The sequence below is a fragment of the Hesperophylax consimilis genome, chromosome 24, assembly GCF_061612785.1.
Source record: "Hesperophylax consimilis isolate HC1 chromosome 24, BYU_Hcon_1.0, whole genome shotgun sequence".
In the NCBI taxonomy this organism is placed as follows: Eukaryota; Metazoa; Arthropoda; class Insecta; order Trichoptera; family Limnephilidae; genus Hesperophylax; species Hesperophylax consimilis.
In genome coordinates this window covers 20,896,335-20,924,022 of record NC_142859.1, presented here as the reverse complement: position 1 = coordinate 20,924,022, position 27,688 = coordinate 20,896,335, and the positions used below count along the sequence as shown (strand labels likewise).

The 27,688-nt window shown below is 32.5% G+C and overlaps 1 protein-coding gene and 1 non-coding gene across 2 annotated transcripts; one reads left to right on the top strand and one right to left on the bottom strand.

Annotated features, from left to right (window-relative positions):
* Positions 1 to 54: 54 nt before the first annotated feature.
* LOC149412073 (uncharacterized) lies at positions 55 to 27,688 on the bottom strand. Its single transcript, XM_089646293.1, has 2 exons — positions 27,578 to 27,688; positions 55 to 1,272 (listed from the first exon to the last, which is right to left on the bottom strand). Exons 1-2 carry the CDS (start codon positions 27,686 to 27,688, stop codon positions 610 to 612), a joined length of 774 nt encoding a protein of 257 aa, XP_089502419.1. The 3' UTR covers positions 55 to 609.
* On the top strand, positions 7,595 to 7,667 carry TRNAM-CAU (transfer RNA methionine (anticodon CAU)). Its single transcript has one exon. It is a non-coding gene; the product is annotated as a tRNA-Met (tRNA).

Below are 27,688 nucleotides of genomic sequence, written 5' to 3'. Positions count from 1 at the left end.
ACGGTTGACGGTTGACGGTTGAGATTATAAATGATAACTTCAATAAGTGAGTTCGGTTATAGTGGTCATGCAGTTTTACAAAGTAAGTACATCTAACACAATAATTTCTTGGTATGGGTGCATAAAGTAGTTTAAAATAATAATGGTATAAAAATCTTGTAATACGCATCTCTGGCTCGGCTAGTGATAATATTATTCTGATGTTGATATAATTAGATGGAGGTAGATATCCATATTTGAGGTAAGAGCGGTTAATAATACTATTCAGTTTATATTTGAGTGAAATATTTGTTGACAAATGAGTATACGGTAATTTGCTTACCACGGCGGAGAATATAATTAGTGTGTGTGAGACCGCGATTGTCCGTCGAGTAGGTCTGATTGTCGGGAGTGCAGGGGGTCGCCAACATGCGGTAAAATGTATTCCAGGTTGGTTCTTGAGAAGTGTTGACTGATTTAGAAAAGAATTAGAAAGTTTGTGGGAGAGGGTGAAATGGTAGAGGGAGGGTGAGTGTAATAGGAGTGGATAAAAGGAGGGGGGAAATGTATGGGGAGACACATGAGTATATGAAAAATCCATTTTACGACGCGAAGAGAATGCAGATCGACTCAGGCTATTTTCTTTAGGTCCTCTTCCTTGAAAATTGGTATGGGAGGCGAAGTGGGATTTTTTCTCACAAATATCCTGGTGTTTTTTATCCACGTGAACTGGAATCCCTTCTCCTTGGCAATACCCTTGGCCCGAAAAAGGAGGTTTTTGTTAGAACTAGTCAGATGGTCGTTGACATAGATTTTTCTATCGTCACCAGGGTAATTCAGGTCCTTCGTGCTTATTCCTTTCCTTCGTCGAATTTCGGTGATGAATTCATTTTTACGCGAGCGGGTGGTAAATTTAACAATTATTGGTTTGATTAATTTGGAATGAAGTGGGTCTTTCGCCGAGACTCTGGTGGCGAACTCAATTTCGTTAGTTTTAAAGTTGTGTAAGCCAAGTTTGTTTGCCATCTCTGATAGAATGTTTGGAATGTTTTCATTGTTATCTTGAGGTATTCCTTTTATTTCGACATTCTGTAGTCTCATCCATTGCTCCCTTTTGTTGGAATCTTCTTGTATTTGTTTGATGGTCGATTTAAGGGAGGAAACTTCTTGTTCCAGAAAGTCTACTTTGCTCATTGACTGTTCGAAAGCTTGGAATCTATTGGAAAAGTCATCCAATTTTGAGTTGTTGAAGTCCACAGATTTTTTCAGTTCTGACATGTCTTCCTTGACTTGCTTATTAAGTGTTTTGAGAGAGGCAAGTTCAGAAGATATTTTTTTTTATTTCTACCATTACATCTTCTATTGGGTTGGTTGACGTAGCGGATGATTGGAGTGAAGTTTTGCATGTAGTGCAGCGCCAGCTTCTTCTTTTCTCGTTATTAGCCTTTCTGAATGTAGTTTCAGATGTTCCTCCGCATTCGTAATGAAACTGCTTACTGCAGGAGTAACACGTGATGCCGTCGGTAATAGTAAGTTGGCACTTAGAACAGTTCATGTTGAAAAGGTTGGGCACCTCTGGATTGTCGGGCACCGGCGATGAAGTGGATATATAGCTGAGTATGTATGTCTGTCAGAGCACGCACGGCACTGCACTGCCACTAGTAGGTAGTATTAAATATGGCTACGCGGAACTGCACCTTACTGGACTTTATAATATTGGTTTCACAGCAAATTAACATCAACACTGTAGAGATTATATAAGAGTCAATTTTATGTGAGTTCTCTGAAAAAATTTGCGAGGTTCAATGATACAATTTGATGTTTTAACTGTAGGAAAGCAATTACTTTAAGAGAGCGAAAAATGACGTGTGTGTGACACTGTAATCTGTAATGTTTTTGACACTGTAATCTGTAATGTTAAAATGTTAGTTGTTAGTATAAATGTTACTTGATGTTATAAACTACTATCTATACATTTATTTCTTCGACGCGTCAATAAAAATCGATCGATACCAAATGACCAAATGAAATAAATAACTCTGCAATGACCTTATGAATTTATGGCAAATTGTCATAAGGCACCCGGTTTCATTGTGGCAAAATGTCACGTATTGATTTTTATGTCTCGCCCGCTCTTCCCAACCGACATAAATAGGACTATGAATAAATATGAGCTCATATCAGGCCTATCAATAGATTACATTATTCCTACTGTAGTATTATAATAATGTGAAAGATGAGCCCCGTCATCGGTTATCAAAAGGTTAAAGAAACCAAAGCAAGGATGTTTGGAGATCGTTTGATGAAATAAAGAAAAGATTCCTACACGAATTAGACGGATAAAGTAATCGACAGAGTATGTTTCGTTCTGAATTAGGTTTATCCAAACGAAATTCAAATTTTAACCGAAAATTATTCCCAGAAATAACCAAATTGAATGCTGATTTCAGTTTTGGCTCTCCGAAACAGAATAAGGAACTAGAGCGATAAGTAAATATTCATGTAGATAGATCATTTTTTTCTATTATTGATACTAACCAATATGGATTCCAAAAAAAAGGGCACTGAAGTGCTACTTCAAAAGTTTGCCAGCTTGATAAATAATAATTTAAATAATAAACATCATGTATTAGTCTTATTTATAGATTATTCCAAGGCATTTGACACTATTAACCATAAAAAATTGTTGAAAATACTAGAAATCATAGGAATAAGAGGGAAACTTCTAAAACTATTTGAAAATTATTTGAACAACAGGTGCATGCAAATAAAGCTTTTGAACACATTAAGTAAAAAAAGAAAAATCTTAGCAGGTGTTCCTCAAGGTTCCATATTAGGTCCTATTTTATATATAATTTATGTATCTTTTATTAAATTTATTTTTAAACATGTAAAACACTTTGTGTACGCGGATGATACTGCATTGGTGTTTTCTTGCAGTGATTTGCAATTATGTATTGAACTTTTACAAAAAGATTACATTGAACTTTTAAAATGGTCTCACGACTCTGGCCTAATCATAAATGCAAAAAAAACTAAATTGATACACATTAGATCACCCAATGCCAAGGTAAATACTATTATACCCGAAATTAAAACACACAATTCAGATTGCCTACATGTTGGTATCCCTGCGTTGTGTACATGTGAAAATATTGAACTGGTTAAAAAATATGTTTATTTAGGTGTTATTATTGATTGTTTTTTCAAATGGGATTTACAGATAAATAAAGTCTGTGAACGACTGAGATCTATTATTAGTAGATTATATAAATTAAAATTTTATGTTCCAATATGCACACTTCGAATAATTTATTTATCACTAGCTGAATCTATCATAAGGTATGGAATTACAGCTTGGGGATTTTCCTCTAAAACAAATATAAATCATGTTCAAGCAGTTCAAAATTCTCTTGTTAAATTATTAGCTCATAAAAGTTTATATGAACAAAGGCATAATGTTCCACACCTTTATCAAAATCTGAAAATCCTCTCGGTAAGAGCAATTATGTGGTATAAAATAATTTTTCAGCACATAAATAGCCCTATGTACATAAATAGACTGGAACACACTTACAATACTCGATTTACATTAAATGAAGGACTAATCGTACCAAAGCATGTAAACAAATATGGAAAAAGAACGCTAGACTACATGATACCAAATTGTTTAAATATGTTACCTGCAGAAATCAAAAAATGTACAAATATAAAAAGAAATTTTTTGTTGAAAAATTGGCTAGCTGAAAGAAATAGTTTGTACTAGACTCCAATACAAACTATTTCTAACTGCATACGCTTTAATTGTTTTTTGTTTTTTTATTTTTATTGTATTACACCTCTCATGATATGAATGTATACATTTGATATAATCTGTTTAAGTTAAAAGCACCCAATGACAAACTACTTTAAAGTAGTTTATTGGGACTTTTTGATTTTTGTATATTATTTTGATATTTAATAAAAAAAAAAAAAAAAAAAAAAAACGAACGCTGATTCTGAACATATATACAGGGTTTACCAACAAGAGGTGTTATTTTGATATTCAATCGTAAAAAATCAATGGTTTCGTTGCTTGTGTGGCACGTAGCACCGTCTTGTTGAAAGTAAACGTTGTCCAAATCAATACCATACAATTCCGGCCATAAAAAATCATTAATCATCACCCGATAGCGCAATCCATTCACCGTAACTATTTCTCCAGCCTCATTTTCGAAAAAGTAAGGTCCAATGACTCGGCCGGACCATAAACCGCACCAAACAGTCACACGTTGAAGATAAAGAGGCTTTTCAACAATAACTCTTGGGTTTTCCGAGCCCCAGATGCGACAATTTTGCTTGTTGACGAAGCCACCGAGGTGGAAATGGGCCTCATCACTCAAGATGATTTGCATTTGATTCACTCAAGTGAATTTTAATAATTTCAATGCGTTGTTGAAGCGTGTATCGTTTCATTTTTATTAATAACGTAGTTTCTACTTGTCAAAAAATGACAGCTTTAAAAGTAACATCTACCAAAATAGCGGGCTATTCAAAATAACACCTCTTATTGGAAAATCCTGTATTTGATGGTACATAATTATACTTAGAATTATGAAATCGTCATTTAAAATCGATTAAAAATGTAAAAGTCTTAACTGTCCTATGATTGGTCGGCCGGCCGCGTGCATTAATAATACGCTAATTTTTGTGCCAAGTTTGCGAAGCGTCGAATCGCATACGATTCACCACTGCGTTATACAAATTATTTCAAAAGCATTCATGTATATTTATTTGTTGATTTCATACCGACCCGAGAGGGATTGACTTTACTGTTAACCGAAAAAACCGAGAGTACGTATGACGTCACGCGTACCTCGCCAAATTTCGATCGTTTTGGCGGGCTTTAAAATGCAAAATTTGAAGTTTATTTTATGAAATTGACAATTGTTAAAAATAACTCATATTTAAGTTAGAACGTAAACATTCATATATATTCCTGTATATATTTTTCAACTGACCGGAATTTCTTATTCACTATGACAATATTATATTGATTTTGGACTATTGTGCAAAAGGGCATTTCGTTTGAATTTTGTATTACTTATCAACAAATCTGCATTGTTTTTAAAAATTCGCTTAAACCAGCCACTAGTATCTGGTTTATGAATACATATAAAAATCTTTGGTTTCCTTTTTCTATCAGTGGTTAACTATCTTCAGGATAATCCTCGTCAAATAAAGGTCCGTTAACATACTGAATCTTACTTGCACAAACTCTTATTTGAACGAGTAAGCATGTACAGAGACTGCAAAACGGTATCTCACGCAAACGTTTATTCTAACGAATTACTTGTTCACTTTGTCTATCAAGTTAGTCTGTGCAAAGCTTTTTTCGATATTGCTCCAATGTTGTACCAGTCATTTAGGTTTCGAAGTCATGAGACTCAACGTTTTCCTCTATTACGTCTTTCACTGGATTATCAGTTGGGTGAACTTGTATTTGACGCTCATAACACAATTTGTTAAAAAAAACTTAATAATAATAATACTAGCCCCGACACGTGTTGCTGTAACTCCTTCCACTTTTAAAAGCATTCTCGAAAAGCATCTAGACACACTCCGTCACTCAGTTTGGAACCCTATAGAACCTTCTTAAGCTTTCTCCTTCCAGAACCTCCTAGAGCATTTGAGAACTTTTTGGAACCTTCCAGACTCACCGACACAGTCGGCGGGCCCATTCTGAAATAATCTGAAGCATTCGCGGCCTTCCCTTAACAAAGCACATTTTAGTCACCCACTCCCACCCACGGTTAGCCACCCCACCAAACGCTCTTACTTTCGATGTGACACCAAGGGTGAGGAGAGCTGTGAAGAAAGTTAGGCGGGTAGGGAAACACGGGTTTCTTTTTATAATATATATTAGATTAGATTACAAAACCTATTAAAGATAAAAATGAAAGTTTTCAATTTAAATAAAATATGGTCATTTTTGGATCTGACAAAATATTGAACCTTTTTCAAAATTATTAATGATTGGACATGGTTTAGACATTTATGACACATCAAAATCCTTTTTGCGTAGCAAAAAATAAACGGAGAATAATTTAATTGAAAAAAAGTATTCATCTTATATTGTTGAAAATAAAACCCTTTCCCATTCAAATTCCGCACTGACGGTGGCAAGATTTTTGTAAAAATCATGATATTTACTTGCATTGGCGGATCGTGAGGTTAAAAAAGCTAGAATGCTAAGATTGGAAAATAAAACATTTTGATGGTGTTAGTAGCTCAGAACGGTTTTTTCCTATTTTTATAAAAGTTCCTATTTTCAGGAATGTTTCAGTTAGATTTGTCTTTCATCATAGCCAAATTAAAATACTGCCTTTTGTAATAGGCAAGCCTGTTGACAACACTGGGGTTTGAAACGTTTTTACAAATTGATCGGATTATTTTGCGCAGAAGTGTGGGAATATCACGTCACGGATACTTTACAAGGTGATTATGGAATACAACATATTTAAAAGGTGTTAAAAAAACTATTTTTATGGTAAATTACAAGCCTTGGGATCGGTACTAAGGGGTCGTTTTCCGACTCCTTGGTTTCGAAAAAAGATAAACTTTGGATTTATACTGAACATTTCAATTTTTCCATAGGCATTTGTGAGCCTTGGGTTCTGAAATAAAGAGCCGTTTTCTCAGAAAAGGACCGGACACATAAAACATAATTTATTTGTTAAAAATCATCAAATTTGTCGGTAATAGGGACCAATTTTCTCAGGCTTCACGTAATAGTTACTGACACGAATATTGCATTTTTTTCTGAATCCTACCTAAAAGAAGCAAAACATTTTAAAGTTAGTACAGGTAAGGGAAGTAAGGAAGCCCCTAATCTCATTACCGAGGAATGCGACTACTGGAATTCGCCGCTACGGAAAATTCGGTGCCGGTTTATCATTTAACAGATAATCCCTTACGGCTGTTGTAATAGACTGATGTAATATATTATTGATTATAGTTTACTGTAAAACATCTTGTCTGATCTAAAACATTTCGTCTGCAAGAAAAGTTCAATCTGATTATGTTAGTAGAAGTCAATGTATTGGTATAATCGCGCAAATAGAGTTGATTCCAACTACACAAAACTACATTCTTACCTATCTACTTCTGGTTTCCTTGCGAAACGTCACTGAGAAACAGCCTTTTGTCTTGTTTGCGCCTGTTTTTTCTTTTTTTTTTGGATTTACAAATGTGCCTTACCTAAAGTAGTCACAGAGAAAGGCTGTACGTCATCAAAGAAAAATCTTCATTTTCTCGTGTCTTGTATGGAAACGACAAGGATGCATTATTCAAAATTGGAAAGTTTTTTCACAATTTATAATTTTGGTGTTCTACAAAATTACTTTTTTTAAATTTTTGTTCGATAATTCTTGTTTTAAATGTACTGTACTCAAGCTATGCATCTGTGTGATTAATAAGTTCGTGTCAACACTGGCTGCGATACCTGCCTAGTAAAAATAACATATTCTTTCTTAAAAATTACAACTTACTATTCTCGAGAAGAAAAATCTGTAAATAATCCTTTGGGGTTGGACTAAAATGGGCTTTAAAGCTTATGTTGGCGCCTTTATCCAATGCCTCGGTGGCGCAGTTGGCAGCGCGTAAGTCTCATAATCTTAAGGTCGTGAGTTCGAGCCTCACCCGGGGCATGTTTTTTGCAAGGGTTTGTCTTTTTATTTTATTAGTATGTTTTAAAATCACGAAAATTCTTCTTATTTTATTATTAATGATAACAACCTTTCGTATGATAATAATTACCAACTGACTTTTACTTTCGTAAAATATCATCCTAAGGGCGCTTTTCAAAGGTAGAAAAAACTATGTTTGTTTGGGCGTCTCCAAATAGAGTATGTTGTGAGGCATGGCTGTGAGTAAGGGAGGGAGATGGGAAGATAAAGGTTGGACATTAGGGTGAACGCATGTTTATATGACTAATATGTGGAATGGTTCATATTTTCCCGATTGAATCCTGATTGTAAGAATATGAGGGAACCGTCAATGGGTTTAGTTGGCAGAAAAATTACCGGTAACCAGACGCATTTACAAACTCAGCCACTAACCAGCACAGTGTGTGTTCAGTAGATCTAAACTGTAAGACGAACAACTAATAATAAATTCCAATGGGAAGCATTTGTTATATTTTTAACCTATTTTAGGTAAGTTGCTTAAATGTCAAGACCGGAAGAATGTTTTCCCTTTTTTTTAAGTCAGCTATCCAGTACTAGTCAGTCTAGTCAGTACCTATCTGGTAGGAAGTGTGTCATGGCTCATGGCCTTATCGTGCTAAAAGCTATAAGGTGTTGCGATAACATTTTAATTACTTTTATCTTACAAGTTTTAATTTTTATAAGTTGTAATATACGCGGAAACTAGAGTTTTTTTATTATGTTCAAGCGAAACCCAAAACAATCTGGTATTTTATTTATTTATTTATTTAACGCCCAGAGGGCTTTTACATGTAGATGGTACAATTTTAATAACAGTTTTGAAACATAATAAAGAAATAATAAAAATAAAATTACATTAAAAAATAATATAATATGCAAGAAACAAAATTAAAAATAACATGAACATAAATTTAAAAAATACAGCGATTTGACAGGTTTACAAAAATAAAACTTCCATTTAGGAATAGTGTTGAAATAAGTCTTTTACGCAATCCACAAAATTGGCAAAGTTAATATTAAATATATCGACATCACCTAAGTATTGGTTTCCCATAGTGTGAAACCGTTGTATTGGGGAGTTCGCAATGTAATTGCGCTTATGTGTGTTGCAGTGGAATAGTGTATTTGGTCGTGTTGTTATTCGTAAGTTTATGAGCTGCAGAAGTTCGCAACAGTCGAATTTAGAGTTTTTAAGTTTAGAATTTTGAATAATAAAGTTGAGTCGTTTATTTTACGCCTGTCTTCCATTGTGTGTATTTTTAGAGTATTTAATAAGAAATGATATTGTAAGTCTTCTACTGGGATATTTAATTTAAAATTATTCGCTCAATGTTATTAATGTAAATTTTGTAAGAGGGAGACCAAACTACTGAGTTGTATTCAATTATGCTTCTAATAAAATATGGTCAAGTATTACATTTTTATTTTTTTTTAAACTTCCGATTTAGTTGTCCGGGTTAAATCTTCCCCAAAGGAAAAACTTAACCCTTCCACTCACTTTTCCACAAATGATCATCTAGTCAATTAACATTATGTAAGTGCATTATATAAGCAAAATAAATACAAAACAATACAAGAACAACACGTCAACTCACCAGAGATCAAATGGGAAAATAATTCACCGACTCCAGATATTTTCATATCAGAGGGTTCGGCTCGGTAGAACTTCTAACAGGGCCTATAAATCCTACTGATCCCTCAACATAAATATTTAAAAAATCTTTTGTTATCCTACATGTATTCAAAATGACCGACTTTTGCATCTTTATATATAATTTTTTTGATAGATCTAATACGCCTAAATTTTTGATAAGAGAGCAAGGTATAATGCCAGTAGCCGAAATAACGAATGGTAATATTTTTATAGTCTGAGAATGCCAAATTCTTTTTATTTCATTTCCTAAATCTGTGTATTTTCTTATTTTTTTTTTTCACTAACAGATTTTTGAATATTACAGGAATTTGGAATAGCGACATCAATGATATAAGTTATTTTTTTAATTTTGTCATGTAAAACTATATCGGGTCTATTATGACTAATGGCTCGGTCTGTTAGTATAGTTTTATCATAATATATTTTATAAAATTCGTTTTCTGAAAATGAATTTGGTTCGTATTCATAATATGGTACTACATTACGGCAGTCAATCAAGTTATGTTTAATTACCAAATTTTGGTGAATTATTTTTAAAACTTGATTGTGCCTAAATGTATACTCGGACGGTGCTAATATAGAACATCCCGATATAATATGTTCTATAGTTTCCGGAAAAGCCAAACATTTTCTACACAAATCATCAATTTGATTTGTATCTTTGATTATATGCTTTCTATAATTTTTAGTATTAATGACTCTATCCTGAATGGCAAGCATAAATCCTTCTATTTCTGCGCTCAACTCTCCAATACTCAACCATTTGTTTGACGAAATTTTGTCAACATACGTTTGGTTGAGATAATTGAAGTGTTTTGCGTGTAAAATTTTATTTGACCAGGAATCTAATAATTCCTGGTTGGGATTTATAAAAATGTTGACATTCTCATCGTATAAATTTAAAGGTGTAATATTTCTATCTGCCTTGCAAATTATTTTGTGCATTTCTGAGCTATGAGCTTTCCTATGGAAAAAAGTTCTTAGCATTTCTACCTGATTATGTTTCAAAGAAGTTATTTTGACTATACCTCTACCTCCTAAATTTCTAGGTAAATTAACTCGTTCTATAGCTGAATTTGGATGATGGCAATTAAACTTTGTTAGCGTAGTTCTAATTAATCTTTCTAAGTTATCTAAATCTGTATTAGACCATTTAATTATGCCAAATGAGTACGTTAATAGAGGTATTGCCCAAGTATTTATTGCTTTTACTAAATTTTTAGCAGATAGATTGCTAATTAATTAATTAATTTGTAATGTGAAGGGGTTTCATAATGTAATTTGTTCTTAATAGTCTGGTTAAATTTTGGCTAGTAAGTTCTTTTTTTTTAAATTCTGTTTTATTAGGAATGTTTTTAACAATGCATATATTTAGTTCGGTAATAACACCGTATTAGCCATGGGATTTAGTTCCATCCATGTATTTTATTTTAATAGTAGCACTGTTGTCTGCGTAGGAAATAATTTCCTTATATTTAGGGACATTACATAATATATCATTGACATATATGCTAAATATAAAAGATCCCAAAAATGTAAGTTGACGTATTGAAAAGTCACTTTATTCTGAGTGACAAACTTGAGTGTTCAATTTGAACTTTACTGATTTGAATACGAAAATTTGGTACCTATGCAAGTATATGACTAGTTTTTGAGATTACAATATGACGCATAAGTGGATGGCAGATTAAGTCGAGAACACCCCAAGACCATCACACCTTACATGCCTACACTTTCTTCGAAGCGACGTTATGATCAGTTACTTAATTCAGTTTTGTGAAAAACCGCCTTAAAATTAGTAGGCTGGTATGTAGATGTCAAAAGAAATACAAAAAAATGTTTAAAGGAATATGTGAAACAATCAATCTGTATTACACGTTAAACTAAGTATTGTAGTGTCAAAGAACTCCTCTCCCCCATCCATCTAAATGTCTTATTCTTAAGACGAGATACCCTAAAATACAGCCAGAATCTTAACGACACGAGTGAAGCAGCTGTGCACAAAAATATGCGACGCGCGTCCCTGGTGTATTGGAGAGACCTGCGGTTGAATGTGCCCTATCAAATCTCCAAAATAAAGTGGGAATCTTAACGACATAAGTGATGAAGTCATGTAAAACAATATACGGCGCTCGGCCCGGCGTAATGAACAGACTTACGGTCGAATTTGTCCTAGCAGGCCTAGAAAATCGATCTTTCCGTGGGGATTATTTTAATTATTTCTGATGAACATATTATTAAAATCTTAAATTTTTCTTGAGGGATCCCTCGGAAAGTTACTAATTCATCGTGTAGAATAATAAAATCTGGTGCTTACCGCTTATTTTATAGTTTAAAAAACGTTTTATAAAATTTTTAAATTATTTTACAAAAAATATTTTAATGGTCCTGTTTTGTTATTAATCTTAAATATAAATAACTTAAATCCGTAGGGATCTCTCTAGAAACCAGTGGCGGCTCGTGACTTTTGGGTGTACTAGAGTGCTAATATTATAAAAAATGGCATTTCTGATGTTGTTATAGCTGAAAACGATTTTTTATTTTTTTTTCGAAATTCCATTTTTTGTATGAAGATTTTCAGGAAATTTCAGTGTAGCCGTGCGCCGCACGGAATTCCTGAAAATCTTCATACGAAAAATCAATTTTTCGAAAAAAAAATCGTTTTCAGCTACAACAACATCAATTAAGCCATTTTTTGTAATATTAGCACTCTAGTAACCCAAAAGTCACGAGCCGCCACTGCTAGAAACATTTGAAATTTTAGATTTATTAAGGAACAACATCGGTTGTAATCGTGTGGCAATCAATGAATGGCAGTATACACATTTGACTTCTGAAAATTGTGTTTAAGATGGCCCAACTTCTACTAAATGCCGTTTTAACACAATTACCTTTATACGCCTTTGTAGATAAGATCCCATACACAACTCACTGTCATTAATTAGTGGACAACAAATTTACCTTTCACCTTTGACGAATCAAAAACAAATTATATTTAAAATATTGTTGTGCGTGTTCTCATCCCAAGTTAGTTTTTATATTCCGTCCAACTCAATTCCTTTTATGTCTATATAGTTGGTATTTTCATCGATTGAAGATTTTATAAAGTAACTTAGTTTTTAGTTAGGTTAGACCTAACCTATTTTAACCCAACCTAACATTCATTTAACTGTATTTTTTCATGCTCTCCATAAAACGACTATACACCAATACATTATTAAAGGAAAGATTATAAATTTAGATCACATAAAGGTATAGTAAATGAGAAATGGGTAAATTAGAAAAAATATTAACATGTATAAACAAGTAGTAGCAATAATAAATAGTAGAGATAAATAAATAACATGTGTATATTGAAGATTTATTTAAAGTACTACTGACAATATCAAATGAATAAGCAACAGGTGACATTATTGTGTTATGTTACTTTGATACAACTAGAAAAGGCTGACAGAAAATAAAGCTAAGTAGAAGTATAAAAAGGTCATGGGGGCAGTTTTACTATTTCGAAAATTTTTGTATATATTTCCAATGAAACTATTTAGGTCATGTTAGGTTACGTTGGGTTAGGATGTTTTATGTCAGGTTAGCTAAGATTAGTTTAGGTTAGTTTAGATTAGGTTATGTTAGGTTAGGTTATTCTAGGTTAATGAGTATAGTGAGTCATATAAACAGTTTTAGATCACATTCGGTAATTTTTTGACATTCTTTACTTCCTGGAAAGTTAACGCATTAACTAAATTAAATAACTTAACTCTCTCTCTAAATCTATAACAGAAAATTTGATTGTATCAACAACTCTAGTACGGTGATCGCTGACGTTATGAAATTTGCAAAAACTTTACTGGCAAATATTTCTAGGTCAAAGAAACTGTTTTCACCTGATTTTTTTTGTCGTGCTCGTGGAGCTTCAAAATAGTAAATAACCGTTCTATTCTATTTTTTTATTTCTACTGTAGGAACTATGCATAAGTACTCTCATTTTAGGTGCTGGCAATATATATTTAATCGCCACACTGGGACGCACGCGCGTTCCATCGACCAGCCGCCGGCCAGCGCGATCGGAAATTCTCTTCATTCAGCTTCGAGTGGCTTGAGTTGTTTTTGAATCCTTTCTGATAAAGTTGGCTTGTGAATTTGGGAGTGTTGAATATAGTTAATTTTTGAATAATAATTCGCTAATATCATCCGCATCTCTAGCAATAAGCGTATAACTCAAAATCACCCCACTAAACTATAATTTCCAGGTGTTCATAAGTAGGTACCTAACTACAATAAAATAAGAGAACACTTTATTACCTTTATAGGTTATAATAGTATTAATGATGTATACATCCGATTAACTATCTATCTGCAAAGCAAAGTTAAGGTCATATTATAGCAGAATAATCACTCCATGTATGTAGATAAAAAATGTATTCATAATTAATCATCATACATTGAAGTGATACAAGTAACTGCATTAATATCAGAAGGCTTTAAAAAAATGTATTCGCTTTTCATGGCTTACATTTAATTACAACCAAAATTAGTATATTTAATTATTTTTATTATGAACCGGAGTTATGGACAGAATCAGGACCTAAAGACAAACATTCATGGGTTACGAATAACCAGGCTAAAATTAGAAAATCTCCTATTACCACCACATTAAACGGAAAGTGATGCTGTGATGGAGGTCTTAACGGTCCGAGGAATATGAGTCACGACATCTGGGTGAGACCCAAACGCGATGCCAACTCAGCCACTGACCAGTCATGTCACATGTTTATGTATATAACATACTAATTTAGGTTGTGATTCTGTCTGTTAATCCGATTCGTAATAATATTTTTATTAAACTTGTCGAATTCCGCTGCACGCAAAAATATAAATAGCACACGATTTCAATTTAATTTCTGCAAGAAATAACTATTTAAGGTGTAGGAGATAGTTGAAGATGCATTAAAGTTTCATTGTTTTCTAGATCAACGGAAAGTTTTCTAGTAAGGAAATGCCTACAAATAATTCAAATAACCCAAACTAAATCCTAAAAACCTATTTAGTGTGATTATCATGTGGGACCTAAACCCCCAACTTGAACACTTGTAAACATTAGATAGACAACTTCAAAACAAGTAGTTCTTTTTAGAGAGCCTGCAGCATGTGGCGGAATTCGACAACTTACATAAAAAAATCAAATATACCTAGAGATGAGATGTTGAAAGGAGGGAAATCCGCTTAGAGAGGGACAATTACATAAATAAAAAAACAATAGTTAAAGAACAAACACAAAAAAAATTTAATTAAATTTTAAAAATTAAAAAAAAAGACAAAAAAAAGAGTTTTTGAAGTTTCCACTTCTAGACGAAGTCGAGCCCGTTAATTTTAAAATGGTGAGAAGGAACAGAACAATGGAAAATTATCATTGGAATAAGTAAATAATAATTTGAAAAAAATTATAATTTCGGTTGTGATTCTGTCTGTAATTCTAACTTAGGTTCAATTAACTTTTGAACTTGGATTTGATTCATCATTTTCAAAATAGAATTGATCTTTGCAACAATTAAAAAAAGTAATAACGTAGGTATAAACATGCTTTTCTTTTAAGTAAATAATTAATAATTCTACATATGTGAAATGCATATTTATTTTGTTTTAAATTTTCGACAGATGTCGTAATTTTTCAAGTTTTCTGACGACTTTATATTCGGCATCGGAATTCGTTAAGTTTAAAATTTTTTTAGTAGGTATATTTAAAAAATCTATATATATTTTCCTTGAATGAACTTAAATGAAAAAAAAAATATGTGCCTATATAATTAATATTGTAATTTATTTATTTCTGTAAATGGGAAATATGGGAAATTTTAATTTCTTTTTTCTGTAAAAAAAATGGCTTTCATTATGAAGCCGAATAATAAAATTAAAATATCTCAAATTAACTAAAACTATGGTATCTGTGTAAATCATTTTACAATTAGGTACGACTTCTCACCAACATCAATTGAACGATTAACACATCATTATTAATCACATCACGTTTGTCATACCTACGTGGGTTTACCTGTCTTAGATACAATACATATGACAGGAGACATCCTTGAGGATGAAAAACTAGGCTAATAGCTCTTATACCACGAAATAACATTAACATAATAGGTATATTACAATAAAACGACGCTTTTTGACATCTTTTGGTGCACCTATGGGGGAAAAACCAACTCCTGCATATAATGACTCATGACAAGATGCTTTGGCCAGCCTCGTGACTCGTCGGCTCTTTCCGACCGGCCGCCAAAACTCTGTGCGGGGAATTCTCATCGAAGGGTAAGCTTTGTGGGATGTTTTATTGGCCTGGAGCTAATTGTTTCTTCATTCCAAAGTAAAGTTTGTTGTTGTGCAGTTAGGCTTTCTTTAATATCAATATTTTAACTAAAATCATCAATATTTATTGTTTATGGTACAACTTAATCTCATTGTATGAATGCATATTTCTTTTGAATTATCAGTATATTTCTCTGTGTGTGTTATTTATAATAATAATGAAACACTTAGACCTTCCTTAATCCTTCCCATCACCCCAACATTCAAAAGACTCATTAGCATTCCACAAACTATTAAAATTATAAATTCTGGGACTAACTTCTTTATGTATTCCTCTTTGCCCAGAATACTAATGGGGGGAAACAATTATACTAAGTCAGTGGACATCTTCAATTTATCTTTAAACAAATATAAAATGTTGTTAATCAAGTAATTCAGTTATCTACAATAAATAATAAACATTTCTTAATATTCATATGTAAAAGCCCCCAAAAAGGGCGTTAATTAATAAATAAATAAATAAGAAGACAGAAGAGATATATCCGACCAAAAATTTTTATCCACACTGTAAAATGTTCATTTCCACTGTCCAGTTCTAAACAAACGGTCAAACATCCTGTCCCACATCCCACACTCAAACTAAAAACACCCAACATTCATTTTTCAGAAGGACATGCACAAAATACAATAACATATTTTCAGACGCCGACATTTTCCATTTCTCCTTGGTTTCGGTTTATTAAATGCACATTGGAGAAAATTCAATAAAATTGTTAATTACTTACCCTCTCCCCCTGTTGTGTGTAAGATATCTGAGATATATCAGTTAATTTCATTAAGGTGTTTTCATTTAGGTGTGTAAGATATCTCAATTTTATCAAGGTGTTTTTATGTTTTTTTTTCTGTATTTAACATGAATTTTATGTGGAAACTTCACTGGTTAATGCAACACGTAAAATGTAATTATTTGTAGAAATTGTAAAAAATTTTGTTTCCATAATACACTAAAATAAAATAAAATATTTAATATCAAAATTATAAAGTTTTTCATTTGAAATACAAACATATGACAGATTTACTGAAGAAAAACCAATGGTTCTAAAAACTAATTACAATAAAATGTTTTCTTTTTAACGTAACTACCCAATTCAATAGAGTAAAACGTTTCGCGTGTTTGAGTTGGGGAGTAGTGCCATTACATTATACATAAGATAAAGAAAACAAAGAAAGTTTTTATTTATAAAGTAAGAAATAAATAAAATATATATAGCATGATATAAAAAGTAAAGATAATGAAAATAGACTAATATAGTAGTTACTAAATTGGATACACAATAAATGTAAATAAATTTAAGAATATGGATGTAGTAAACTAAAAATAATATTATTACATTTCGATTAATAAGTAGGTAGTAGGTGGTATACGTACATGGAGTTATTCTATTCAGTTGGAGTAAAACAGAGCTGATAATATTGCAAGAGAAGGTACATAATAAATTGCGACAATAAGCTATTGGTGGTTCAAATGCATATATATATATATACACGGTGTCCGGAAACTCGTAGTACAAGCGGGAAACTGGAGAATCTACACCACATGGGGAACCCAAAAAAACATAAAGTTTTTTGATTTGAGCATTTTCAAAAAAAAAAAAAAAAAAACCAAAAAAAAATATTTTTCGGCTATTTTAGGGTTAAAGTTTTTTCTGGTGTTTAGGGTTGAATAACAGATGTTTTAACCCTGCAGAGCAGAAATATTTTATGATTACACCGGGTTAAATGAAGGGTGGTTTCAAAATAATGCTTCAAATCCGAGTTTCTTCATTTGTTTTACTTTCAAATAGTTTTAATTAGTTGGGTACTTTGATCTTCAGTAATAATTTATAAGAATTTGATTAAAAAAAAAAAAAAAAAAAAAAAATCAACTTCAAACTCGATTTACTCGATAACGAAAGCTCAAATAAAAAAAAATATACTACAAAATCGACTCCAAATGTGATGTAGATTCACCAGTTTCCCGCTTGTACTACGAGTTTCCGGACACCCTGTATATATATATTTATATATTTCATCATTTAAAATATATATATATATTTTTTTTTTTTTAAATGATGAAATTAAATAATTAATTATATACACGTGTAATACTGGGTTTTCCAATAAGAGGTGTTATTTTGAATAGCCCGCTAAGTCGGTAGATGTTACTTTTGAAGCTGTTATTTTTTAACATTTGACAAGTATAAACAACGCCATTAATAAAAATGGAACGATACACGCTTCAACAACGCATTAAAATTATTAAAATTCACTTGAGTGAATCAAATGCAAATCATCTTGAGTGATGAGGCCCATTTCCAGCTCGGTGGCTTCGTCAACAAGCAAAATTGTCGCATCTGGGGCTCGGAAAACCCAAGAGTTATTGTTGAAAAGCCTCATTATCCTCAACGTGTGACTGTTTAGTGCGGTTTATGGACCGGCGGAGTCATTGGACTTTACTTTTTCGAAAATGAGACTGGAGCAACAGTTACGGTGAATGGATTGCTATCGAGAGATGATTAATGATTTTTTATTGCCTGAATTGGATGGTATTAATCTGGAAAACGTTTATTTTCAACAAGACGGCGCTACGTGCCACGCAAGCAACGAAACCATTGATCTTTTACGATTGAATATTAAAATAACACCTCTTATTGGAAAATCCTATATAAAATATAGTTTTTCTATACAGGCATGGTGGTCTCTCACCGGGACGAAACCGAGAGTATAATAGACCTCTCTGAAATCATTTACAAATCTGATTCTGGTCGCGTTTTAAAAAAAGATTGCCAAATTATAATGACGCTAATGCAAAGCGAATTGTGTTCAGTTGTTACATTGTCAAATTAGTGCAGGTAATTCCGGCAGTATTGAGTCATCTTTTAATTAATGTAATTGCGAAAATTAACAGTCTCCTCAGACGAGCGAGAGAGCAACGAACTGTAAGGAATAGCAATAGCAACAACAGCAGGAATGGTATTTGGAAATTTGCGTGAAATCGAAAAGAGTTGGCATTCGCGCGACGTTTTTAGAATTGCATAAAACCGCAGAGACGGGTGACAGTCATCGTTAATGTATGTATTGCGTAACCTTATGTAACTGTTTTATACAATGTAACATTCATTAATTCGGACTTATGAAAATTAAGTAATGAAATATGTATAACATAAGATATTAATGGTTTTATCACAAAGGATACCAAATTATTACATGCAATAATTAGTCCCCTGAAATATCCATACAAATTGAAAATATCTCCGGAGTAAAAATAAATGCCGCCGACGGGAATTGAACCTGCACCTTTTGATGTCCGGTCAGGTGCTCTGGACTACTGAGCTACGCCAACAATAACACGCCAAATAATTCAATACGTACTAGTACTTCAATCAACAATTACTGCTTATTATTTTTTTTCCACTTATGAGAAAAACATTTTTAATGTTTTATGAAACATATCGGGGAGTTAAAATTTGTAGGATTTGTGAAGCTGAATATTTGTAAAAAAAATATTTACCTCGGAATCGTTGACCTACAAAACCAGAAATTTATCTTTCGAATGTTAGTAACCTTGAAAAATTATGATATCTGTCAAAAATTTAAACAAAAGAAACACATACTTCAAATATTATAAATTTGGTACCTATTTTTTCACGTGTCTGATACGATTTATAATTATCGGTTCCGATATTGAAAATTAAAAGTTCGTTAAACTTGAATAATTTTATGAGTTACGCAGGAATACAATTTAAAATAACTTTATTTACATTAACCCCACACAGGAGGCCCTGAGAAAAATATTTTCCCTCTGGGCCTATGTCATTTTTGGGGATGCTATGTGGAGGGCCTTTTTTAGGAAATGAAGTGAGCCCACTTGGGGTTACCTACGGCAGAGTTGTTGGTTATCCAATAAATAGTTTCCGGGGCAATACCCAAACACTCCTAGTAAGTTGAAAGTTCCCGAAATTAGTATACTTTAGTATATTAGTACACACGAGAAAAAAATTTCAATGCTGAAGTGTCAAAAGTAAAAATAATAGAAACTAAAATACTATCGAAGGTAAAAAGTTTTGAAACTTAAATGTTTCGAAATGAGACAGTTTCGATCTGAAAAAATTTGAAAAATTATTTCGAAACATAAAATTTTCAAACCTGAATAATTTAGAAACTAAAAAGTTTCGTGCAAAAAAAAACTAAAACCTTATAGTGTCTTCCATAATAATCTCTAAATATAACTCTATTGAGAAGTCAAACACTTATTCATTTTAATTTTACATTAAATTATATATTTTAAAATATGATCTGATAAAATCGAGAACAAGGAACTATTTTTTTCTGAAAACTGAAAGATTAGATTTCAGTCTCCAAAAGATACCAATTTTTTCGCTAAAAAATGTAAAATTAAACCAATATTTTCATTTATTCAATAATTGCAAAATTAAAATAATAATTTTATTTATTTTTTATGTATTCAATAATATTGTTATTGGGTTTATAAAAACAGTTTATTTTTAAACAAATTCTGCTGTGTAATTATTATAACGCGTGACAGCTGTTTCATAATGTTAATGCAGTTTGATAATTCCTTCAGAGGGCAAAACAGCTGTCACGCGTAATAATAATTACACAGCAGAACTTGTTTAAAAATAAACTGTTTTTATAAACCCAATAACAATATTTTTGAATATATAAAAAAAAAAATTAAAATATTCTGCAAATTCTTAATAACAATAAATAAAATTAAAAAAACTGACAATATTTATTTGTCAAAATTTCCAAAATATTTTTTTTCTCTAGTTTGTTTACAGAACAGTATATAATGTACGTTCTTCAATAATTAAAATGATATATTTCATACTCTTTTTCTTGTACACGCTCCGAATATACCTCTGTTGAGAAATCGAGAACTTTTAAATATTAATTTTTTGTCAATTTTTTTAAAGAAACACGTCTGATTCGGTTCAGTTCTCGTGATAGATCAGTGGTTAGAAAACGGAGATTGTTGCATTTAAATCACGATTTTTTATGCACTTAAATTAATGCATCAATAAAATGTACATAAAATATGTATAAATAAAACTGCATTGATATTTTAAAATTCATTCACCAAATTTAACTAAGAATAACTTGATCTGAAAAAGAATAAGTTGGTGTCCATCGCTAGCTAAAAACCACATTTCGTTTTTGACTGGTGACAGCTGTTTTACCTTCTGCAAGTATTTTATAAAATGTGTAGACAGGAAACACGCCAAAAAAGTTAACGCTTTGATTTCTTTTTTCAGGAAAGGATTTGATTAAAAATCTAAAAGTTGTTAAAAATTAGATAAATTGAGTATTTCTGATTTATCAAATTGGTTAAAAACATGATTGCATTCCTGATATGCTTTTAGTACTTTCGTTACATGTCGAAACACGTGTTCATGCATCTGCATTCGTTCTGATAATATACAATGACGAAATGCGAAATTATCAGAGTTTTTATGAACACGTGTTCCGACATCGCGATGACACATTCGTGTGTTACTGAAAGTTTATTAGGAAACCTATCAATTGATACATTAAAGGCCTGCAATCCCGTTTGTAACCGGATTACGAATAATTTATAGAGATTCTTAATAAAGTAGCAATATTTTATATCAGTAAGTTTTCTCCTCGTATCTTCGAAAGCAGTAAAATCTGGATTAAATTTAAAAAAAAAAACAAAAAAAAATGTATTTTCTGCATCTTAATTTATTCCAATTTATTTCAAAAGCAGTTAATTCTGATTTTACATAGATTTATTATAGAATTAGTAAGATCTATTTGAAAGCGAAAAGATAACAATGTATTAGTGCCTAATGTATTATGTTGTCGGTGACGCCTGAAGAGTGGTTGACCCAGATACTATAATGATGGTGGCGAATTGAAAACAAAAAGACAAAAGCGCAAACCGAAAGGGACCTTCGATTGTTTTTTTAGTCAGTATTTTTCTTTATTAGTATTCATGAGAGTTCTTCTAGAGATAGGAGGGGTGTATTGTGAATTTACCAATGAAGTAAAGTATTCTAGATCAGCCTACAATGATAAAAGTTAGTCACGGTAATAGGATTTGCGGCTCTTGGCCTATATTGATTGACAATTCGTTGTTAACAGACTGATTTCCATCTCTAATGCACAGATGCAATGTGGACATGCTAAATATGTTCTACGTGTATTTTAATAGTGTCTGCTCTAAGGAGCTAGCAGCATTGATCACCGGTGCACGTGTGTGAAACTTTATTATACTTTATATAATCCGGGCCTCTTCAAGACCCGTATTCATAAATAACTTCCTACAGCCCCTAAGCTAACCTGTCTGGCAACAGATGTGAAAAAATCCTATGTCGGTCTTTTCGTGTTATTATTTCTCCCTAGATCTAATCTATGTGACCTAGCAAAAATACATATACAGTTTGAAGATTCATTGAAAGGTTTGTGAATAAAGAATATAATATCGTAGGTAACAAAAATAGTTTTGATTTAAACAATAAAACTGTTATTTTTGTAACAGTTTAAATAACACAATTCAGTAGTTAAATGTGGTAGAAAAAAAAACTATCACTGCGCACACGGTTACCTAATAAATACCCAGGGTTTGATTGTCTACCCCTCTGGCGCCACTAGTATGTGTTGTATGAACTATTTCTTAGAACAGAAAGTTCCATAGACGCTGACATTCATAGCGGACGTATGGGATTTATTTCGGACTCGCTTTTGGGCACTATAATTCAGATGAATGGATTTTTTAACAAAGAAGTTGAATGGCGCGTTGTTTAAAGTGTGATAAAGTTATAACCGTAAATAAACCAATCACGTTATAACACGGGTTTGTCTCATTTTCTTATCTCTTTTATGGGTGTTAACAGCACAATTAGACTTTTGGTGACTTTTGGTTTTATATTAGTACACAATCTTAATTGTGTACTAACTACTAGATTGTGTATGTTAGTGCACATTGTAAACCTACACTTCCGACAGTGGTTTCCTTGCGAAGCGTCACCGAAAAACCGCATATTGCCTTGCTTACGCCGATTGACTGTTTTCAGTTAAAAAGGGGAAGACAACAAGTGTATACGTTGATTGAACTTGAAAATCTATTCATTCTGTCCAAAATCCGCAAAGAAGGGTTATTTTCAAACATTTAAATCCATAATTCTAGAAAATTACTTAAAACTTTTATTTCTTAACTTTTTTTGCAAATTTGCCGATTAATTATGCTGACTGAAGATTTTTAATTCCTAAACAATATTTTGTTGATATTCAAGAATTTTTGAACCAGTCTGATAAATTCAATAGCAGGTGAAACTAGTCCAATCACAAAGGGAAGACAAATGGGATTTCGCTGGAAAAAAAAATCGACCCAAAGAGGACTGCTGGTTTTGGATGGGTTAGAGCAGGCAAGAAGTAGTAAAACTGAAATCATTATTCTTTTATTGTGGCCTATGTCCAAATACGACTTATGAAGAACTAGAACTCACAAGAATGGGTCTATGAAAATAAAACAATGCCTTTGTTTATACCAAGATTTTTTTTTATTTCCCTATAACCGACCGGTTTCGCTTAGTCCAAACATCTTCAGGTTATAAAATTAAACTGGAAGAACAGGTCTATTTTAATACTACAAAGGCCAATCTGTTGTACCCTATACCAATGACCCGTGTAAAATTAACAGCATTTACCAAACCTGTCTGATGTCTGCAGTAGGTAGGTCCCTACAAGGTAATACAGTGACGTATTATGCGCATGTTAATTCGTCAGTATAATCCAACATTATGTACAATGGCATATCATCGTCGTAATAAATCAATAAATTACTATCGATTCTGTAAACTTAATATATTTTATTGATAGCTATCAAAACACGGACAAGAAATACCAATGACTCGCAGAATATACATAATTTTTAAAGTTCATGGAGAAAATGTTCACCTGAGGAACTTGCGAAACCAACTTCACGCTTTGCTGACTACAAGAACGTGTGAATAAACTTTAAATCAGTTGGCATTAAAATTACGCTTTTTTACAAGCAATTTTCGTATCTTCAAACTGTTGGTCTAGTCCAGAGGTTCATTTTTAACAAATTTGTTTAAAATCCGTTGACTGGGTGAATCAATGGTGAAGATGAAGATACGATGGCCCAACAATAACACTCCTTACGTTAATGACGATAAGGTTTAAATTCCCCTTTACATATCAGCAGACGATTATGATTATTGCAAGAAAACAAATTGTCAAAAATGTGTTTATTATATTATGTGCGAAGTTCAGGCACAAATATTTATTAATTTTCCAAATTATACAATAAAAACAAAACCGAAATGCGCTCGTAAGTAGGAGATTTTGATTTTTAAAGTAGTTTTTATAGGAATGATACTTTATTTTTTGGGCTTATAAAAGGACTTCTCTAAATAGTATAAAATAAAGTCGCAATTCACGTCATTATTGATAAAGTCATCATTTAGAGAATTTCTTCCGGAAAGTTTACGTACATAAAACATGCATATTATATTTATAAAAATAAGAGAAAATCGCTGTTTTATAATTAAGTCGTATTAATATATTTTCGAGCACTATATTGCTAACGCTGGCTAAACCTTATGAGATACATACAAATAATTTAGGACGAAATTGTATATCTTAGAAAGGCCTACATAAAAGTTATTTGTGGTTTATGTCTATATCCTAAGGATAACCCCCAGAAACGCCGGGTAAAAGCTAGTATAAAATAACGCTCGATTATTTTAAAGGCCAAGATGTGTTCTACTCACAGTATTTAATTAAAATATTTTAAGCATTTAAACATTTAAAACCAAAACTATATGATTACGTTTAGCTTGGTAGAACTTCGCCTTAAGCGAAATACTTCACCTAACTATGTAATGAAAGAAACTTAATATTTTTAACATATCCAAGTTTGCAAAAAACAGGGTTTAACAATTTCAAGGAGAACTGATCTGAACAGTCTCGTAGATTTTATTTTCAAACACTATTTGAATCTGTTAGTGATCGTAAATGATATATTCCATTCGTTTGATAATAATTTGTTCAACGGTGTTTAAAATTTGGTATCATACCAAACATGAATTGGCAAATTTCTGTGTGTTCGTATCTTAAAATGAATTGCTTCATTGAATAAGTATAAGTTCACATGTTTGTATTGGTGAACATGAATTGTTTCATGGTTTGGGTGTGTTTAAAAAATGTAAGTGTTGGTGACGCGTATACGCATTCAATGCGGTTGCACTTGACCCAGTTGCTGGTTCAAAAACGACTACTTTGCAGTCATAATACGTATGTGTCATGTGTGAGGTTTGATGATGTGTGTAAGAGTGTGTGTGTGTTGGTGTGGCCAATGATACGATAATAATCATTATGTGAAATATGTAATAGTTGTTTTAATGTGTCTGTAAAGACACAGTAAATTATATGCTTAAAAAAATCTGCTCGGTGTGCAAAAACTTTTTAAAAACCTTGTGTAAAGGCTGGGAGAAGGATATGGTATCATTATTGGAGAGACAGTATTGTTTTTATACATTATATTCTGAAGAATTTATCGTTGGAAATTATCAGTGAGAAACAGTTTTCTACCTTTAATATGATTAAATTGGTAAAAACAAATGCCATTTTAAGAAACTAGGCAAAATAACCTTTCAGATTTTTGTGTTATAAATAGGCTTTGAAATTTATAAATTGGAATATTTTAGTTTCAAACATGGATAAATTTAAAAAAACAACAATTTAATATGGCAATATAAACTTTGATTTCTATATTTAATATTTACCTACACATACATAAAACATTTGTTTCGTTGAAAAACACCACTTTCATAGAATCCTTATTAAATTCACGCAGTAACAGTCAATTAAAGAATGATGTATCCAAAATAACCTAACTTTTCAAGACCGGAATTTCACATGTCATTCTGCAGAAAATCTAACGTAGCCAGTTCTTTCAGAGCCCAGTTAAAGATATTTTTACTAGTACCAACTATAATATAAACTTTTACAGTCTTTAATAATAATAATAATACTTGGATGACTTGTATAGCGCCGTTTTTGTGCAAAAACACCTCGAGATCGCTGTACAAACTTATAATACATTTCTACAGTGATCTATGTTATTACTTAACTATTTATGGAGAAAATATACAGTACAATACTTACCTGGTAGGTCACTTGAGATTAACACTTAATTAACATTATCTAATTGTTTATTGGCGAAATTTAGATACAGGATTTAGGATTTAATTGAAAAATTGAATATAACTGGACTTTCTCTTAGGATTGGTATATTTAATTTAAGGGTACGACAGCTTAAAAGGGTAAGTTTTTAGTTTAGACCTGAATTCTGTTGGACTTGTTATGGATCTTAGTTCCGGAGGGAGTTTATTCCAAGCCTTCGGCCCAGATACTCCGAAAGCGCGATCACCAAACTTAGTATTTGGCTTGCGCATAGGTTCTATCAATCTGCCTACAGCTGCTGATGTTGCTGATCTAAGCGTTGACTGCCTCAGACCAGTGTTTTCCGGGAAGCATAGTTTAGAGATGTAGGGTGGGGCCATTTCATTGATGGATTTAAACACCATCCAGCACAGTTTGTACTGGATTACAATGTGTAACAAAAACAACGTTCAACGAATGTGAATTTGTTTTTCTTTAGTAAGCCTGTAATGTATAGGAACTCAAATCGAGTAATCGTTTAATTAATTTTATACCGTAAATATTGTGCAAACCCATTCATTGATTTATTCCGTTTGTATTGGTACATTGGACCGTTGCCGACCTTCTCAAATCGAAGGTTCTTTGGTTCTTAGTATGAAAACTAAATTGACCGATTACTTACACTTACACGTTTACTGATTTTGCAATATTGATATCGTTAACCATTATTTTTTATTGTACGATCAGTTATCTTCGCCGTGCAATTTCAAGCATATCGCGATCAGAGAAAGACGTACACATGCCCAGTAATTTCATGGTTATTTCTGAATACGCGAAATCATAAATCAGTATCCTTCGATAACTCTACAATAATTGGCGCTGTGGTTGGAAGGTAGTCAGAAAGAAAAGGACTTGAAGAAAAACACGCTATGGAAGGGAAGTTGTTCACGAAGAAAACTAACTGATATAAAATACTGTTAATTAATTAAAATAGTTGTCAAAATATTCATTTTCCTGTTAAAAAGGGGACTACAGGCCTTTAACGAATTAATTGACAGAGTTCCTAACAAATGATGAGTTTAAAGTGAATGTTTTACGAGGACGGAGGAACACGTGTTAATACAAGTACTGATTTTAAATACTGATATTGTCGCATTCCGTCATGATATTTAGTAGAAAAGAACACGTGTTCTCGATATATTCTGAATGTCTAATATTTTATCGGGATTTCTATCACTTTTTTAACAGAATCATATTTTTCCATGTGGGGTTAAAAAATGGGAAGTCGCAAACATATATTTTTAAGTGTTTTGTTTATATTGTCGCGCGTGGGACCTGGGGTGCCCTGACTTTCCCTCGGCCAGCTCAGAGCGGGGCATGAGACGTCTCTCTCATAGTCAGGGTTCGGGGTCAGCGCGAGGCTCAAGAATCCATATCCCACCGTCTACACAAAACACTCCCATACGACTGCTATCCCCAAATGAAAGAGGTTAGGTTTTTTATAAATCAACATTGTATTTGAGCGGCAAAATGGACATTACATGGGTGAATAACATTAGAATACAGGTTGTTACATCCTAACTGGAATTATCATCAAAGGGTTCCCTAATCTCTCTCTGGGGAGTAATTAACAGCTCTCTCTAGACCGACAGGCAGCGTGGACGAATTTAGGTTATTAGCGGACACATTCAAGGGGTAATAGGAAGCGTAAGAAACTCACAGCGTGGCGTGGTCGGGACATGGGAGTCCTCGGGGCATCCTGTTGATTGTAGGGCTGAGCGCCGTGTTTCAAACAAGCGGTGCCAGTCTGTCGATGTTCAAAGCGCGCCAT

Coding starts and splice junctions, on each gene's coding strand:
- LOC149412073 (XM_089646293.1), bottom strand. CDS start 27,688: ATGGCGCGCTTTGAACATCGACAGACTGGCACCGCTTGTTTGAAACAC. Junction 1,273..27,577: donor TGTCCCGACCACGCCACGCT/GTGAGTTTCTTA, acceptor ACACTTAATAAG/CAAGTCAAGGAAGACATGTC.